The sequence below is a fragment of the Suricata suricatta genome, chromosome 12 (assembly GCF_006229205.1).
Source record: "Suricata suricatta isolate VVHF042 chromosome 12, meerkat_22Aug2017_6uvM2_HiC, whole genome shotgun sequence".
NCBI lineage: Eukaryota > Metazoa > Chordata > Mammalia > Carnivora > Herpestidae > Suricata > Suricata suricatta.
In genome coordinates, this window is record NC_043711.1 from 2,146,509 (window position 1) to 2,162,329 (window position 15,821).

Here is a 15,821-nt window from a genome sequence, read left to right on the forward strand (position 1 = left end):
GCTGCTCGTGGCGCCGCCGCTGCCGGCCGCCGACGCGGCGCACGAGTTCACCGTGTACCGCATGCAGCAGTACGACCTGCAGGGGCAGCCGTACGGTGCGTGCACCCCGGCCTCGCCGGGTTCCCCGGAGCCCGGGCACCCGCCGCGCGCGCCTGGCCCGCTGCAGTGCAGCCCGCAGACCCCGCTTAGGACCCCGAGCCTTGGCCGAGCTGCCGCCGAGTCCGAGCCTGGGTGCCCCGACCCCTTCGAGGTCCCCAGACCCGTCCGGCCCGTGCCCCTGGAGCCCTCTGCGCGGGCGCCCCTGGCCCCTGGCCAGGGCGGCGTGGCCCCAGAATCCGGGGCTCCGACCCTCAGGCCAAGCTCGCTCTGCTCCCGGACCCTCGGATTCCCGGCGGGACCGGAGCCGCACTGCCCAGGCCCCCTTCCCGGGACAGCGCCCCGGTGCCCACCCTCGCTGGGTCGTGCCCCTGGGCCCCGGGCTCCCACTCTGGAAGTCGATTTGGAGAGGAGCCTCCTGGCTTGGTTTGTGCCAGGCAGAGCCCCTCGACGGACAGTTCCACCAGCCCTGACCCTCCCCGGCCTGGCACCCTCGTGCTTTCTGTCCAGCGCCAGTATTCTGGCCCCTTCGGGGCTCAGGAGCTCTGATCTCTAACCGGACCTGGCCTCACGTCCGGGCCCAGCTCATGAGTCCCATTCCTTAGCCAAGGTCCCGGACCCCCACTCCTTCCCATTTCAGTGCTCGTGCCTGTGGGCTTGTGGGGTGCCTTAGACCCTGAGTCTTGTGCCTTGGCTGCACACGCCCCCTCGGCCCAGCCCCCTCGCCCTGGGTGTTCGGTACCCGCCTGCTCCCTCTCTCTAGGACTCCTGGGTTGCCTCTGACCCTGCTGGGCCCTCTCCCAGACCTCGTGGATCCAGCACAGCTCCTTGGCTCCCCCTCCTGCCCCTGCTGTCAAGGTCCGGATTCTGGCCCCTGAGCCTAAATTCTAAATTTCCCCGTCTCTGCCCGACTGTAGCTGTATCCGGTGTTCCAGAACCTTCCGGCTTCTGGTTGTTTCTTCCAGCTTGGTGCTTTAGGTCTCTACAAGTGGAGTCGGAGCTCTCCATAAAGGAGCTTTCTCCGCAGTTCTGGCCCTCCTCACCTCTGAGCCAGAGTCCTCTTGGACTGCGGCCCCTACCCCCCACCCCTATTAGAATGTCTCAGGCCCAGCCTGAGCCCCATGGATCCCCAGCAGGGGGCATTGGGTGATAACTTTGCCTTTGTCCCAAGCAGGGGTGCCCCTGGCATCTAGTGGGAGAGGCCAGGGATGCGACTCAACGCACCCCCCACAGAGAACGACCCGACCCTGACTGTCTGGGTGCCAAGGGGGCACACCGTGGGTTAGAGGGATGATCTTGACCCAAGGTCCCCGCTCTGGGGGGAGTGCGAGGGAAGAGCCGGAGCCCCTGCCGTCCTGGGCACGTCTTTGTGGAGTTCCCGTTCGTGTGGGGGAAGGGTTACCGGCAGTGTCTGGGGGAACTTTCTGTGTCGTGTGTCTTCGCTGTTGAACGTGGGAGCCACGGGCTGCGGGTGGCCACTGGGCCCTCGGGATGTGGCTCAGGCAAGGGAGGAAGGCAGTTTGTAGCGTTGTGTTAATTGTGATAAACCGAAATAGCCAAGGGTGGCGTGTGCGGGCGCCGGAGGAATGTGCACCCAGGAGGCCCAGAGCCTCGAACCTGCGACGCCCGGATGCCGAGGGGATTCCCGTCCGGCTTGCTTTTCTTCCTTCCTTCCCAGAGTCCATCGCTCCTCATCCTGGGACTCCCTCCCCTTCCTTTTTGTGGCTTGACACCTTCCCCTGCGTGGCGTCTGTAAAGACCTCGGGCTCTGGGGGTGAGCACGGGGGCCTGGGGGGGCCCTGTCTCAGCCAAGGGCTTCTGGCGGGCCGCCCAAGGAGGCAGAGGCCCGGAGCGTGGGGGTCACACAGCCCCTGACCCCATGCCACTCACTTGGGGCTGTGTCCGCCTGGGCAGACCTCGGGGGGCTGCCCCTCGCGGGGCTTGTTCTGGCCGGACTGGAGGGAGCCGGGCGCTCGCCTGGCCAGCGGGGTCTCCGTGAGCCGGCCTGGTAGGTCGTCGCTGACCGTCCCTCCTGCCTCCAGACTCCCTGTCTCCTGCTGCAACCCTTGCTCTGAGTCTTTCCTCACTTCCTGTTCGCTCTTGAGAAACGAGGCTGCCGGGAAGGGAAGGCGTGTGCCCTGTGCTGACGTGCAAGCAGGGCTCAGGGCTACCCCGACAGGTCCAAGGCCGCGGGGTGTGACCGCGCCCCTGGTGGAGGCGGACGCTGGCCCCCCAGGCGGCAGGGCGGCAGGGTGCTCTAACAGCCCTGCGTGGTGCTCACACCTGCCTCACTTGATTCCCGAGGCTGAGGCGAGGCCCTGGGAGGTGGGGACGCGCGCACCCAGTGCCCCGGTCAGGCTTCTCTCTTTGTTGTAAATAAAGCTTTATTGGCACACAGCCATGCCCGCTGGTCGGCGTGTGTCTCTGGCGGCAGAACTGAGTGCTCGAGACGGGGCTGGTGTGGCCAGCGGGCGACAGGCTTGACCTTCTGGCCCTGGGTAGAGCAGTCTGAGAGCCGTGCTCAGACCTGGTCCTGTCCAGAGAGCCCACGACTCGGCGTTCAGGGCCCCATTTGTGACCTCCCCCAAGCCCAGCCTCTTCCTGGCCAGGGCCCACGGTGAGGGTGAGGGCAGCTTCCCGTCGGCAAAGAGGGTCTCTGCCCTCGGGACCCTCGGGGTCTGGGGGGCCATTGGGGACCCGCGTCCCGGTTCCCTGGGGGAGCAGGAGGCCAGGTAGAGGCACCCAGTAGGCCCCACAGGTGGCCCGTGCGTCTCCACCCCTAGCCGATTTGAGGGCCTCGGGGAGGCTGAGCGTGGGGACCGTGGGGCACAGGGAGGGGCCTTCCCCGCGCTCCTGGCGCTTCAAGGACGTCCTGAAGGTCTCGGCGCCCTTGTCCTGCTTGGCCCTCCTGGGGACTGGGTCACAGGCCCCTGCTCCCAAGGTGGCCTTCCCTTTCACACCCGGGACACCGTCCCCTTCCCCTGACCAGCCCCTTCCCCGGCTGCACCCCTCCAAAGCAGAGGTGAGGCCGGGACCAGCCCACAGCTCCGACCTCCAGACGATGGCAAGGCCGGGCTCCCTGTCGTCATTGCTGTGAGTGCTCACTGTTGGGGGTCTCAGACGGCCCCCCCCCGCCCCCCCGGGATGAATAGGATTTACTTGTTCTGGGCATCCTGGGTCGGCCTGCAGCGCTCAACTTGTTTTAGAATCGTTGCTTATGTTTGCTGTTTGGGTGATTTGATGTAAAAATTGGGAATTTTTTTCTTGGGAGCAGCCTGGGCCCTTTCCCACTGGGGCAGGGGTTGGGGGGCGGGCAAGCAGCCCTGAGGGCCAGCTGCGCACCCTGCATGGGGCAGTGCTCCTCCCCACCCCTGCGTGTGGCATCCCCAAGGCTTCTGGCCTGTTTGCTCCCGAGGTGCCATCTCGCGGCTCTGTGCTCAGGGGTCGTGTCCGGGGAGACCCCCGTCGACCCTAGAAAAGCTCTGTGCCGTCCTGGTTCCGACCCACCTCTTCTTGGATTGGGGAGTGTTCAGTTGCATGGAAACTCCTGTCTCTTGCTCTCTCCGTGATCTTCTGGAATGTTCTTCAGCTCTCAGAAGAGAGTGAGAGATGGCCCTTGATTGTGGACCGGAGGCTCCGACCTGGGGCGATCCTGGGCTGTGTCTGGGGACACCTGGGCCCCTGGCACCGAGTGGGAGGGTCCGGGAATGCTGCCCCTCAGTGCCCAGGGAGGAGGGTCTTAGCTCTCATTCGGTTCTCAGAGGCCCTGTGACGCACTGGGGTTCGAGTGGGCGCTGCACCTGCGGGCAGTGAGGCGGCGGCCCTGGCGGACGTGGTCCTGCCTGTGTCTGCAGTGCCCGCGGCCAGTGACAGGCCGTGTCCCGGGTGAGAGCGTGGGGGTCCTCCAGGCGGTGGTGTCCAGGGAGGGTCCCGGCGCCACGCTGACGGAGGCCCTCCCCGCACCCCCGCAGGCACTCGGAACGCAGTGCTCAACACGGAGGCACGCACCATCGACGCGGACGTGCTGAGTCGCCGCTGCGTGCTCATGCGGCTGCTGGACTTCTCCTACGAGCAGTACCAGAAGGCCCTGCGGCAGTCGGCCGGCGCCGTGGTCATCATCCTGCCGCGGGCCATGGCCGCTGTGCCCCAGGACGTCATCCGGGTGAGCCCCCACCCCCGCCCTCCCGAAGGCCTGGTCCAGACACTTCTGCAGGAGGAGGGAAGAGGAGCGTGGCTTTGGAGGGACCGCATGGCCCCGCCCTCCTGTGCCCCCCGCCTTCCTGTGCCCCCCCTCCTGTGCCCCCCGCCCTCCTGTGCCCCCTGCCCTTCAGACGCGGGCTGGTGCCCGCTGGCCTTCATCACTGCCTTCCCGGCCCAGGGCGACCCTGTCCCCAAGGGACACATCTGTGCTCCTTACGACTGGGAGCTCCTGGCATCACAAGGGTGGGGCCGGGGTGCCACTCCACCCCCGTCGTGTCTGGGACGCCCCACAGACAGCGACGCGCCTGCTGTCCCTGGGACTGGGGGCGGCGACCTGCCCTGGATCAGTGGCATCTGGTAGGGCCCGTGAGACACACGGAGGAAGATGCTTTTGCAGCTGAGATGCGGGGGTGGGGGCAGCGGAGTGGCTCAGGCTTCCTGAAGCCCAGGGCAGGGCCGGGCACCTTGTGCCCACGTGTGGGTCCCTGCCGTCCCGAGTGCCAGCACTGTCGGCCACGCATGGCTGAGGGTGTGATGGCCCGTGGGACTGGCCCACAGCGACCTTAGATCTGACCCTAGACCTGGCAGGCTTCTCTCCTGTCGCCTCAACCTGCCTCCCTGGTGGGCGCCGCCACCCTCGCCCCGCCCTCCGTCCTTGTCCCGTCTGCCCCTCCCCCATCCCATCCTGTCCTCTCCGGCGTGATGCAGGCCCCTCAGCCAGCCTCGGAGGGGCTGCCCGTGCCCCACCCCTGGCCCTGATCCCGCGTCTCCTCCACAGCAATTCATGGAGACGGAGCCTGAGATGCTGGCCATGGAGACCGTGGTCCCTGTGTACTTCGCCGTGGAGGACGAGGCCCTGCTGTCCATCTACGAGCAGACGCAGGCCGCGTCCGCCGCCCAGGGCTCCGCCTCCGCCGCCGAAGGTAGGCTGGGCTGCGGCTGGGGCCGGCCCGTGGGGTCCTGGCCCGTCGAGGGGCCGCAGGGCTCACGTGAGTGTGTGCCCCCCCCCCCCCCCGCCCTGAGTCCTGTGCAGACAGCAGCCCGGGAACCACTTGCTGGGGGAGGGGTCCCCATCTTCAGTCTCTGATGGTTTATGGGAAATGGGGGCGCCTGTCCCGCCTCCGAGGACTCTGCCCTGTCACCGTCGTGCCCAGGTCTGTGGGGGAGGGGAACACAGGATGTCGTGAGCTCGGAGCAGGGTGGACGGCTGTCGAGTGCATGCTAGCAAAGGTCGTCAGGCTCCAGGGAAGGGACCTGCCTGACATTCCCCGGCCCCGTGTGAGTGGCAGGCGTGCCGGGCGCCAGGGCACGCCCATCTGCTCTGCTCCCCTGCCCAGTCCTCACGCTGCGCTGTCCCGAGACCCAACCCTGCCATGCGGGGCGTTAGGGCGACAGGGATGCCGGCTCTGGGCCCCCCGCCCCCGGGGCTTGGGCTGACGCTCCCCCACCTGTCCTCAGTGCTGCTCCACACCGCCACTGCCAACGGCTTCCAGATGGTCACCAGCGGGGTCCAGAGCAAGGCCGTGAGCGACTGGCTCATCACCAGCGTGGAGGTGAGCGTCCGGCCCCGCCTGTCCCACTGGGACCCAGGAGGGGGTGCCCTGGCTCACTCAGCTCAGCCCCACCTCGTCCCCCTGGGGGGGGAGCCTCTGACAGGGAAATGGGGTCAAATCTCCCCCCGGCCCATCTGCTTTCATGGCCAGCGCCAGGCATACATCAGGCCGCCTCCTCCTGCCTCAGGGCCCTTGCACTGGCTGTCCTTGCCTTGCCGAGAGCCCCCCTTCCCCCTGAGGCTGCTGCTTCTTACCATGTCACGATACCTCCAAGGCTGCGTCCTCAGAACTTTCTGGGGCCACACACCCCCTGTTGTCCACAGCTCAGCTGAGCTGGGAGAGAGCTGAGCTGTGGATGTAGCTGATTAAAGCAGCAAGCCAGACACGAAAGAGTTCCGCCCGTAACCACCTGCTGTGGGTGTGTAAGCAAGCGTCTAGGCGGGTGGAGCCCGGACTCCGCAGCCCTGTTCTCCCCCGTGTCGGGGGCAGAGTGTCAGCAGCCGTGGGGGGCCCTGGACGGAAGGCTCCGGCAGCTGTGGGGACCCAGGGTGGGGGTGGCGAGGGGTGGGCCGTCTTGTCTCCGTGGTGTTCTCGCGCCCGCCCTGTCCCCTGCCCTAGTGAGGTCTCCCTGGAGCCTGCCCCGGAGGCCCTGGGTGGGGGGGCCCCGCCGGCCTGCAAAATCACAGAGTCATTTTACCCTGGGCGGGAGCCCTCAGTGGCACGTGACCCAGCCCTGGCTTCACTTTCTCTCTAACGCATGTCACCGTCTCTGTCCCGCTGGCCCCAGCGCCAGGGTAGCCGGGACCACCTTCACACGTCTTTGTGGCGGCCCGGGAGCCTGGGGAGGCGCTGGTGCCCAGGAGGCCTCAGTGAGCGCGTGCAGCTGAGCGCGCTGGTCGCCCAGGGCTCTGTTGGGCCAGGCTCCGTGTTAGCTTGGCTTTCGTGGGCCCCAGTCCCAGTGGCTTACACCAGATGGAGCAAGGTTACTGGGCCAGGCCTGGTGTGGGCGTGCGGGCTCCGTGCCACTCAGCCAGGCCCTGGCATTGGCATATGGGCTCCGTGGCCCTCGGCCAGGCCTGGTGTGGGCGTGCGGGCTCTGTGCAAGTTAGTTCCCCTCTCAGAACTAAGTGAGCCCACCTCAGGTGTGTAACACGCCGAGCCCTGCGGTGTGCGGGAGGCAGCAGTGGGTGGGGTGCTCTTCCTTCCTGGGGAGCCCCCCTGCAGTGCAGGGGGGCCTGAGCGTGGCAGACGGGCACTTAGACCACAGGAGACGGGCTCTGCCGGGGTGCTCGGTGCTGGGCGGGGGGCTGGGCAGGCCGATTCAGGATGTGGGGAGGGCCCTCTGGCATCCAAGCAGTCGACGAGATCGTAAGAGAAATACTTCCTTAAACATTGCGTGAAGGATCCCGGCAGTTTGGGCGGAGTCCTTGTCTTGGGGCTGCGGGTGGCCAGGCCGGGCAGAAGCTGGGGTGGGTGCCAGGGGTCTGGTGGGCTCTCCCCACCACTCGGGTGGGAGTCTGTTTCCGCCTGCCAGGCTGGCCGGCCTGTGGTTCTAGAAAGCTTGCAGTGTCCTGAGCCCTCCCAGCCCTGTTGTCTGGGAGGCAGCGGGGGCTCGGCTGCCCTCCTGCTCTCCCTGACCCCCCGCTGGCTCCTGCCTCCAGCGCCAGGACCAGCCTGCCCGTTGGGAAGGGAGGCCCGAGCTGGTGCGGTCAGCGGGGTGCCCACGTTTGGGCTGGGACCCAGGCCCAAGCTGTTGCCCGGGGTCTCGGCCGGCTCGCCGCAAGGACCCCGGGCCGCACCGTCTGACCCCTCTGCACCCTGGGACTGGTCTCGGACAGGAGCAGTGGAGGCTGAGGCCTTTGCTGGCGAGGGAGGTTCCGGCAGGGCGCCGGGGCCCGGACCCCAGGCCGCAACGGGCTCCCGTGGCCGTGTTCTGGACGGCTGCCCCCCCTCAGCGGCCCGCGGCCCGGGGCTCAGCCTCTGTGAGCCGTGCCGGTTTCCCGGTGGGGAAGCATGGCAGCGAGGCCAGCGCGCTGCGGTCGTGACAGCCGGCAGAGCTCAGATACTGCCCGCCGCGGGGCCGCCGGCTCGCCCTCCTCAGACTGTCTCTCTGCAGGGGCGGCTGACCGGGCTGGGCGGAGAGGACCTTCCCACCATCGTCCTCGTCGCCCACTACGATGCCTTCGGAGTGGCCCCTGTACGTAGGTGGCACTTGGGGGAGGGGCACGGCGTCCCCACCCTCAGCCCTTGCACAGCCTAGCTCAGAGGGAGCGCTCTGTGCCCTGCGGCCCAGGCCACAGCAGCCCCCCGCCCCCCAGGGCCCAGGGAGATCCCAGGCATGGGCATCATCGCGAAGTGGGTCTCGTGGCCAGTCCAGAAGTGGAGCCCAGGGTGTCTGTGGCACAGTCCTCAAGAGCCCTCCCAGGACGGGGCGTGCGGAGACCCCGGTTCCCACGAGCCCCCGGCCGGCGGGGGTGGCAGGAGCCCGGGGTGCAGGCGGGCCTCTGGGGAGGGAAGTGTGGGGCCCCCGGAGCTCTGCCACCCGCAGGCCTCCCCCCACCCCCCAGCCCCCGCCGAGCTGTCTGAGCCCCCTGCACAGTGAGGTCACGGTCACTGCTCATGGTCACCAGCTCGTAAACAATGCCTGTGGCTTCAGGGAAGTCTTGCCTTGAAAGAAAAACTGTCCAAACCAAAAAGGTTCCGAGTGGCAGCCCGGCCTGAGGTCCTGGCCCGTGACCGTGGTGATGGCTCCCCGTGCCCGGCCCCCGGGGCCCAGAGGCAAGGCCCGGACCATCCCCTCGGGGCATTCAGCCCCTCGAACTTCCCTCCCTCCCGACTTGCAGTCTTTATAGATTATTTTGTTTTCATCCCTTACCCCCCGCCGTGATGCCTTCCTTGAGACGGGATTCGTTTGAAATTTGTTTTCTTAAAGCAAATGTTTTAGCTCGCTGTAGGAACCTCAGCTGTGCAGCCATTACCATCTACTTCCAGAACGTTCCATACCCTCAAAAGAATCCCCGTCCCCACAAGCCGTCTCCCCCACGCCCCCACCCCCACGATCCCCTTCCCGTCCGTGGACGAGCCAGTTCCGGGCGTGTCACACACGTGGACTCCCACGCCGTGTGGCCTCTCGTGTCTGGTTCCCTCCTGGAGCGTCAGGTGGAGTTTTAATGTATTAACACGTGACGTATTGGTTTACAGGCCATGACTTGCGGGGCTCCAGGCCCTATTACAGAATCCATTTTTTTTTAATCTGACGACCAGGCCGCTGGGAACGGTGCTTCCGATCCCAGAATGCAGAGGAGTCGGGGCTTCCCTGGGGCAGCTCAGACCAGACCAGCTGTCAGACCAGGAGGAGCAGGGGACCAAGTGGGGGCCGAGGGGGGGGGGGCGAGGCGCAGCCGGGCGGGGGGCGGCCAGGTGACCCGGCATCGTGTCCCCACCCGCAGTGGCTGTCCCACGGTGCAGACTCCAACGGGAGTGGCATCTCGGTGCTGCTGGAGCTGGCCCGCCTCTTCTCCAGGCTCTACACCTACAAGCGCACCCACGCCGCGTACGTGCGCGCCGGGTGGGCGGGGGACAGGGGGGGGGGCTGTGCATGCCCCCGGTAATGGCTGTGCCTGGGTCCTGCGCCCCGGGGACACGGGGTCCCGTCTGTGGTCGGGCTGGGGGAGCCCCTAGCACCGAGTGGGCGGGGCCGGGTGCTGCTGGGGCCCGACGGGGGGCAGGGACTCCCCGCTCTGAGGGCTCAGGACCCTGTGCTGCGGGAGATCGCCTCCTCCTCTTGGGCCCGGCCTTCTCCCCCCCCACAGCTGACCCCGCTGTCCCCGCCGCCAGGTTCAACCTGCTGTTCTTTGCTTCTGGAGGGGGCAAGTTCAACTACCAGGGGACCAAGCGCTGGCTGGAAGACAACCTGGACCACACAGGTGAGCGGCCCTGGGGGGCGGGCATGGGGGGGGCGAGGCCTGCACGGGGCCCCTCCCTTCCCGCCCCTCCCAACCGGCTCTGGCTGCCCCCGCAGATTCTAGCCTGCTCCAGGACAACGTGGCCTTCGTCCTGTGCTTGGACACCGTGGGCCGCGGGGACAGCCTGCACCTTCACGTGTCCAAGCCGCCCAGGGAGGGGACGCTGCAGCACGCCTTCCTGCGGGAGCTGGAGACGGTAGGTGTCGGCGCCCCAGCCCCTATGTCGTCGCCTCGGGGTCCCGTCCAGCAGGCTTCCGACCAGGCGCTTTGTAAGCTGGGCGCCACGGACGTGGACCCAGTGACCATCCTGGCTCTCAACGCCCTGGGTGAACGCCCAGGTCCGAGCTGGCGGGGGCGTGGCGGGGGGCGTTACCCTGCCGGCCCCTCCCCGCCCGCGCAGGTGGCCGCGCACCAGTTCCCGGAGGTGCGGTTCTCAATGGTGCACAAGAAGATCAACCTGGCGGACGACATCCTGGCCTGGGAGCACGAGCGCTTCGCCATCCGCCGGCTGCCCGCCTTCACCCTGTCCCGCCTGGAGAGCCACCGCAGCGGCCAGCGCAGCAGCATCATGGACGTGCGGTGAGCGCTCGGCCCCGCCCCGCCCCGCCCTCGGCCCTGGAAGGGCGACCCCCTAGCCGCAGGCGCCTGGAGGGAATGAACCCAAAATGTGGGTGGTCGGGAAGGGGCCAGTGTTAGCTGAGGACCCCAGGAGCAGAGCGGGGAGGCGGGCCCGGGGTCGGGATACCGAGCGCCACCCCTGTTAGCTATGGGGAGACCGTGTGAGTGATTTTGGGTCCCTTGGTCCCCACATGGGATGTCCACATCCTATGCGTGACGCTGGGGACTTCAGTCTCCCCAGCTTCCCAGATGCTGCAGCTCCTGCCCCTGGGCCTTTGCACGGCCGTGCTGAGGCCTGGCGAGCGGTGCCCAGTCTCCGCCCTCCTCGGGCAGCCCTCCCCGCCCCTTCCTTCCTCACTCTCTTCAAGACCCTGGGCACCTCGTTTTATGACTTCACTTCCATTCGTGACTCTCTTTGGCCTGTCAGCCCTCAGTGGGGCTAGGGTGGCTTTATGGTGGCCTTGGGGCTGGGGCCCGGCTGCTGAATGCGTCTTCCGGGGGAGGAGAAACTGGTCCTGGAGGAGGCCCTGCCAGCAGTGGGCGAGGCGCAGGGAGAGAGCGGGCACGGCAGGAGCGTTGACCGTCCCTGGGGCATCAGGGAGGCTTCCTGGAGGCGGCAGTGCCAGACCCGAGGGGCATGGGCCAGGAGAAGGGCCTTCCGGGGCTGGGGCACCTACGGACCTGGCTGCCCTCCCGGGAGGCCCAGCAGGACGCGGGTTTGCACCAGAGTCCTTTTCCGACCTGTGTGTGGCCTCCGCCGCCTCAGGAGGGTGTCCCTGCGGGTGCGGATTTCCCGTTTGTGTAGGGACTCGGGCTCACCCCTTCAGGGCGGCCGCACCTCCACTGGGCACGCTCGCGGAGCCCCGTCCCCAGGCGCGAGGTGGGCGTGAATGGCCCAGGGCGTCACAGCAGCGCGGCTGCCCCTCCAGAGACGCCCCTCATTCCAGGCAGAAACTGGGGAGACCCCCCCACCCCCGGAGGCGGCTGCGACTTTTCTTGTTTTATTACCGTCGGAAATTTAACTGATGGCGATTCTGGATACACATGTGTGTTTTTTCACACTTGCCCCAAGGTCCCGGGTCGACTCTAAGACGCTGACCCGAAACACCAGGCTCATCGCAGAGGCCCTGACCCGAGTCATCTACAACCTGACTGAGAAGGTGAGTCCCTGCCGCGCCCGCCGGTCCCACCCGCCCCGCTGGCGCCTGACTCGGCCCGTCCCCCTCTCTCCACAGGGCACCCCCCCAGATATGCCGGTCTTCACGGAGCAGATGGTAACGGCCGGGCGGGGTGGGGGGCAGGGCCAGTTGGGGGGACAGGGGCTGGCATGGGTGGGCTGGGACCGGTGGGGGGCCAGCGGGGGGCGGGCAGGGGCAGCGGAGGGGGCGGGGGCGGCGGGGGGGGGCAGGGGCAGCGGGGGGGGGGCAGGGCATGGTGCGGGCAGCCCCGGACAGTGAGCCCCCCCCCCCCGCAGCAGATCCAGCAGGAGCAGCTGGACTCGGTGATGGACTGGCTCACCGACCAGCCCCGGGCGGCGCAGCTGGTGGGCAAGGACGGCCCGTTCCTCAGCACGCTGGAGCACTACCTGAGCCGCTACCTGAAGGAGGTGAAGCAGCACCACATCAAGGCCGACAAGCGGTGAGGCCGCGGCCCCCTGCCGGGCGGGCCCCCCTTCCCACCCGTGCGAGCCCGAGCGGGTGGGCATAGACAGAAGGTAAAACAGTGAGTGAGAAGTACAGGTGTCAGGGCGCCTGGGGGCTCCGTCGGTGAAGCGCCGGCTTCGGCTCAGGTCAGGATCTCACGGTTCGAGGGTTCAGGCCCCGCGTCAGGCTCTGTGCTGACAGCTCAGGACCTGGAGCCTGCTTCCGATTCTGTGTCTCCCTCTCTCTCTGCCCTTCCCCTGCTCATGCTCTGTCTCTCTGTCTCTCAAAAATAAAAAACAGAAAAAACAATTCAGAAAAAAGTATAGGTGTCCAATTAGAGGTGAATTCCACGTAAACAGGTTTTTCTGTGGTGTAAGTCAGTCCGCTGCAGCGTTTGGGATGTACTTACACCGACGGCCAATTTTTTTCTTTACGTAAAATTCACGTGTAACTGCTGTTCTGGGCTTACTTGGGCAGCCCTGTACCCCTCCCACCTTCTGGACCTTTCGTGCTTAGAGTCAGGTGACTTGTTCCCTGGTCCCCCATCTGCCGTCAGATGCTTCTCCCCAGTGTGGGCCACCTGGGTTTTGTCTTCTTTCTGCCCAGAGCTCCTCAGGAGGGCCAACCTAGCACCTCAGGGCCATGTGGTAGGAGGGAACCTGCAGGTGTCCACGCTGGGAGGTGTCCCCACACTGCTTGGTGCCCCTTGCTGCCTTGTGACCTTCTCACAACTCATGGTATGGCCGGAAGTCAGAGCTCTTGGATAGAAGAAGAAACCGAGGGTCAGAGTGGACCCACAGCTGTGGCGCCAGGGCCTCTGATTCCCAGACGTGCTTGCCCTCCCTCCCTATGGGAATGCTCTCCAGACCAGCAAAATCTTAGTAGTCCCTCTACTCCATTCTTAAAGGGTGCATTTTGACACCCAGAAAAGCAAGAGGGAAGAGGTCATTTCAGGTTAAAGGCTAGTGCTTCCCCGGGGTGGCAGCAGCAGCTTTGTGCGCACACGCCCCCTGGGCGGTCTGGTTTCGGGGGGACACAGCGGGTCGCAGCACCGCATGGCCCCGCTGAGGAAGTGCTCTCTCCGCAGGGACCCCGAGTTTGTGTTCTACGACCAGCTGAAGCAGGTGATGAACGCTTACAGGTGAGCTGCCCGCGGCCCCGCCCGTGGCCTGCGGTCCAGGGACGCCGCCACCACCCTGCCCTGACCCCACCGGCCCCCCGGTCTCCCCCAGGGTCAAGCCGGCCATCTTCGACCTGCTGCTGGCCGTCTGCATCGGCGCCTACCTCGGGATGGCCTACACGGCGGTCCAGGTGAGTGCCCGCCCCCACCCGCCCGGCGGGACGTGACCCCAGGCGGCCCTCGGGCCCAGGCCTCACCCACGCCCCCCGCCGCCCCCAGCACTTCGACCTCCTGTACAGAACGGTCCAGAGACTGCTCGTGAAGGCCAAGACGCAGTGACGCGCCGCCCACCGCCCGCCCCGAGATGCAGCGGCCAGTGCCCGAGTCACAGGGCTGCCCTGTGCGAGGACCTGGGGACTCTCTCTTTTCTGTCCCACGAACTCTGGGATGAGCGTTTGGTGGGGGCCTCGGGGCCGGGCCATGGACTTGGGGACAAGTCTGGGGACGAAACCCCGCCCCGGAGGCAGCCCCCCGGCCCTCCAGGCTCATGGGCTGTGGGATGACGGGGAGGCGCCCGACGGCAGGCTGAGGGGCAGGGGGCCGCCTGGTGACGCGGACGCCTGGCCTGTCGCCTGCCGGGCAGCGCCGGCCCCTCCCTCGGAGATTGGGTCCCCCCACCCCGCTGGGGCCGAGGGGCGCCGCGTGCCTCGGAGGCGGCCTTGGAACACGGGTGCCCCGAGCCCCATGCCTCCCCCGGCCTTTGCCCTCCTGCCGCGCCTGTCACTTGGGCCTGTCCCGCGGAGACCCGGCGCCCCGGGGGTGGGAGGCAGGCGTGGAGGAGAGAGGAGGCGCCCTGGCCATCGGCCCCTTCCCTCGGGCTCTCTGGGCCTCAGGTTCCTCGCCTGGGGCGTGGAGGACGTGTTCCCAGGCAGCCGGTGCCCCTGCGTCCTAGGATGGCGTCCAGGCTGGTGGTCCAGGAGAGCGTTTGCTGGAGTCGTGGGCGCGGGGCCCACGGGGCTGCCCTTCCCAGGACCTGGGACCTGGAGAGGAAGGTCCGGGCCTGAGCCCCACAAATCAGGCTCCTTGTAAGGGAGGGTCCAGGGGGCCTCCAGTGCTGCTGAGATTGACCTCAGGGAGACCCAGGAGAACCGATTCATTAGCAATATAATCAGTGAGGCGGTCGGTGCTGAGGGCAGGGTCCGCATGGGGAGCCGGGCTCAGGCACCCGCCTCAGCCCCCGGGGAGGCCTTGGAGGGTCTGGAGGGGGGGCCGTTCCCTCCCATGTCCCCCCCCCAGTTCTTCCCAGAAGCCAGTTCACCACTCACTGCGGGGACAGGCTCCTGGGGACTGCGTCTCTGTCTCCACCTGCGGCCTCCTGCCTTCGCCAAGCCAGACTGTCCCCGTCCCAGGTCCAGGGAGGGGCCAGTGTGGGGGCCACAGGCGCTCCTGCCTCTGCCTGCCTCGCCCCCCATGGGCGGCCGTCTCCCCCAGAGGCTGTTCGCTGAGTGCCCAGCCACCTCTGGGGGCAGGATGGGAGGACCAGCGTTGGCTCGCCAGCGCGCCGGTCCAGTGGGTGTGCCTCCTGCCGGGCGGCCGCGGGGACGGTGACTGTTCAGAGCACCGGCTGGTTGGGACGGACTTGGACGATCAGAAAATAAAGCCATACTGAATGACCCGCCTCTCGCGTCCTTTCGGGGCTGCGGCTCTGCTTCCACGGTGTTTTGTGCTCCTCGGGGGGCCGGTGAGCCGCGTCGGCCCTTCCTGCCCCCGGCGCGGTCACCTGCGATCGTGGGGTGTGCTCGGTTCCTGGGACCGCGGCGGCCTGTACCCGGCGCTCCTGGTCCCTCGGCTTGTAGCCGGTCGTCCCTCCCCCCAGCCTGCACACTGTCCACGTGTGTCCCCACCCCGGGCCATGTGACCCCATCTGCCAAGACCCTCCTTCCAGAGAAGGTCCCATGCTGAGGCTCTGGTGGGCGTGACCCTGGGGGGGGACATTCAGCCAGGGGTGAGGAGCAGCGGGCCGTGTGCAGGCTGCCCCCATCATCCAGCCCCAAACTAGGCTCCAGGGAGGTCCCGGCCAGGGCACAGCACTGCCCTTTGGGTTTAGGGGGGCCGGGTCTCTGCCCCAGGCCCAGAGCGCCCGCTGTCAGCTTGCTCCACTGGTGAGGTCTGCTCGCGTCCACGCAGGCCTGGCAGTCGGCCGACCGCGTCCGTGTGTCCACCTCCGTGGTGTTAGAACAAGTCTGACAGAGGCCTGTGTTCTGGGTGCGGGAGAGGACAGTCCGCACACCACCTCAGAGCTGGCCTGCCGGCCAGCAGGTGGTGTAGACGGAGTGCGAGGAGTCTGGGAAGGGAGCCTTCCCCAGCTGGGGTGCTCACGGGCGCCCTCCCGTGGCCGCTGCGGGGAGAACCTGAGGACGGCCTGGGACCAGGCGGAGGGGAGGGGCGGGGCTACCGTGGCGGGGCGGGGCCTCACTGCCCAGCAGGCCCCGCCCCAGGCCAGGACCGGCCCCGCCCCCTCCCCTTCCCTTTAACACACCAGCGTACAGGGACTGGAACCAGGAAAACTGGGGCGCCTGGGGGGCTCAGTCGACTGAGCGTCCGGTTTCGGCTCAGGTCATGATCT

General features: G+C 67.4%; 1 protein-coding gene across 1 annotated transcript in view; it reads left to right on the forward strand.

The window, feature by feature from the left end:
- The window catches only part of NCLN (nicalin), a 19,020-nt gene extending 4,147 nt beyond the window's left edge, over positions 1 to 14,873 (forward strand). The window contains exons 3-17 of the mRNA XM_029916413.1: positions 1 to 95; positions 4,068 to 4,258; positions 5,075 to 5,219; positions 5,755 to 5,849; positions 7,966 to 8,046; positions 9,299 to 9,402; positions 9,687 to 9,775; positions 9,871 to 10,010; positions 10,215 to 10,393; positions 11,505 to 11,592; positions 11,668 to 11,706; positions 11,907 to 12,070; positions 13,163 to 13,216; positions 13,308 to 13,386; positions 13,475 to 14,873. Of these exons, the coding sequence (XP_029772273.1) occupies positions 1 to 95; positions 4,068 to 4,258; positions 5,075 to 5,219; positions 5,755 to 5,849; positions 7,966 to 8,046; positions 9,299 to 9,402; positions 9,687 to 9,775; positions 9,871 to 10,010; positions 10,215 to 10,393; positions 11,505 to 11,592; positions 11,668 to 11,706; positions 11,907 to 12,070; positions 13,163 to 13,216; positions 13,308 to 13,386; positions 13,475 to 13,534 (1,603 nt within the window). The 3' untranslated portion in view covers positions 13,535 to 14,873. The remainder of the gene's footprint in view (positions 96 to 4,067; positions 4,259 to 5,074; positions 5,220 to 5,754; positions 5,850 to 7,965; positions 8,047 to 9,298; positions 9,403 to 9,686; positions 9,776 to 9,870; positions 10,011 to 10,214; positions 10,394 to 11,504; positions 11,593 to 11,667; positions 11,707 to 11,906; positions 12,071 to 13,162; positions 13,217 to 13,307; positions 13,387 to 13,474) is intronic.
- The last annotated feature ends 948 nt before the right edge of the window (positions 14,874 to 15,821 follow it).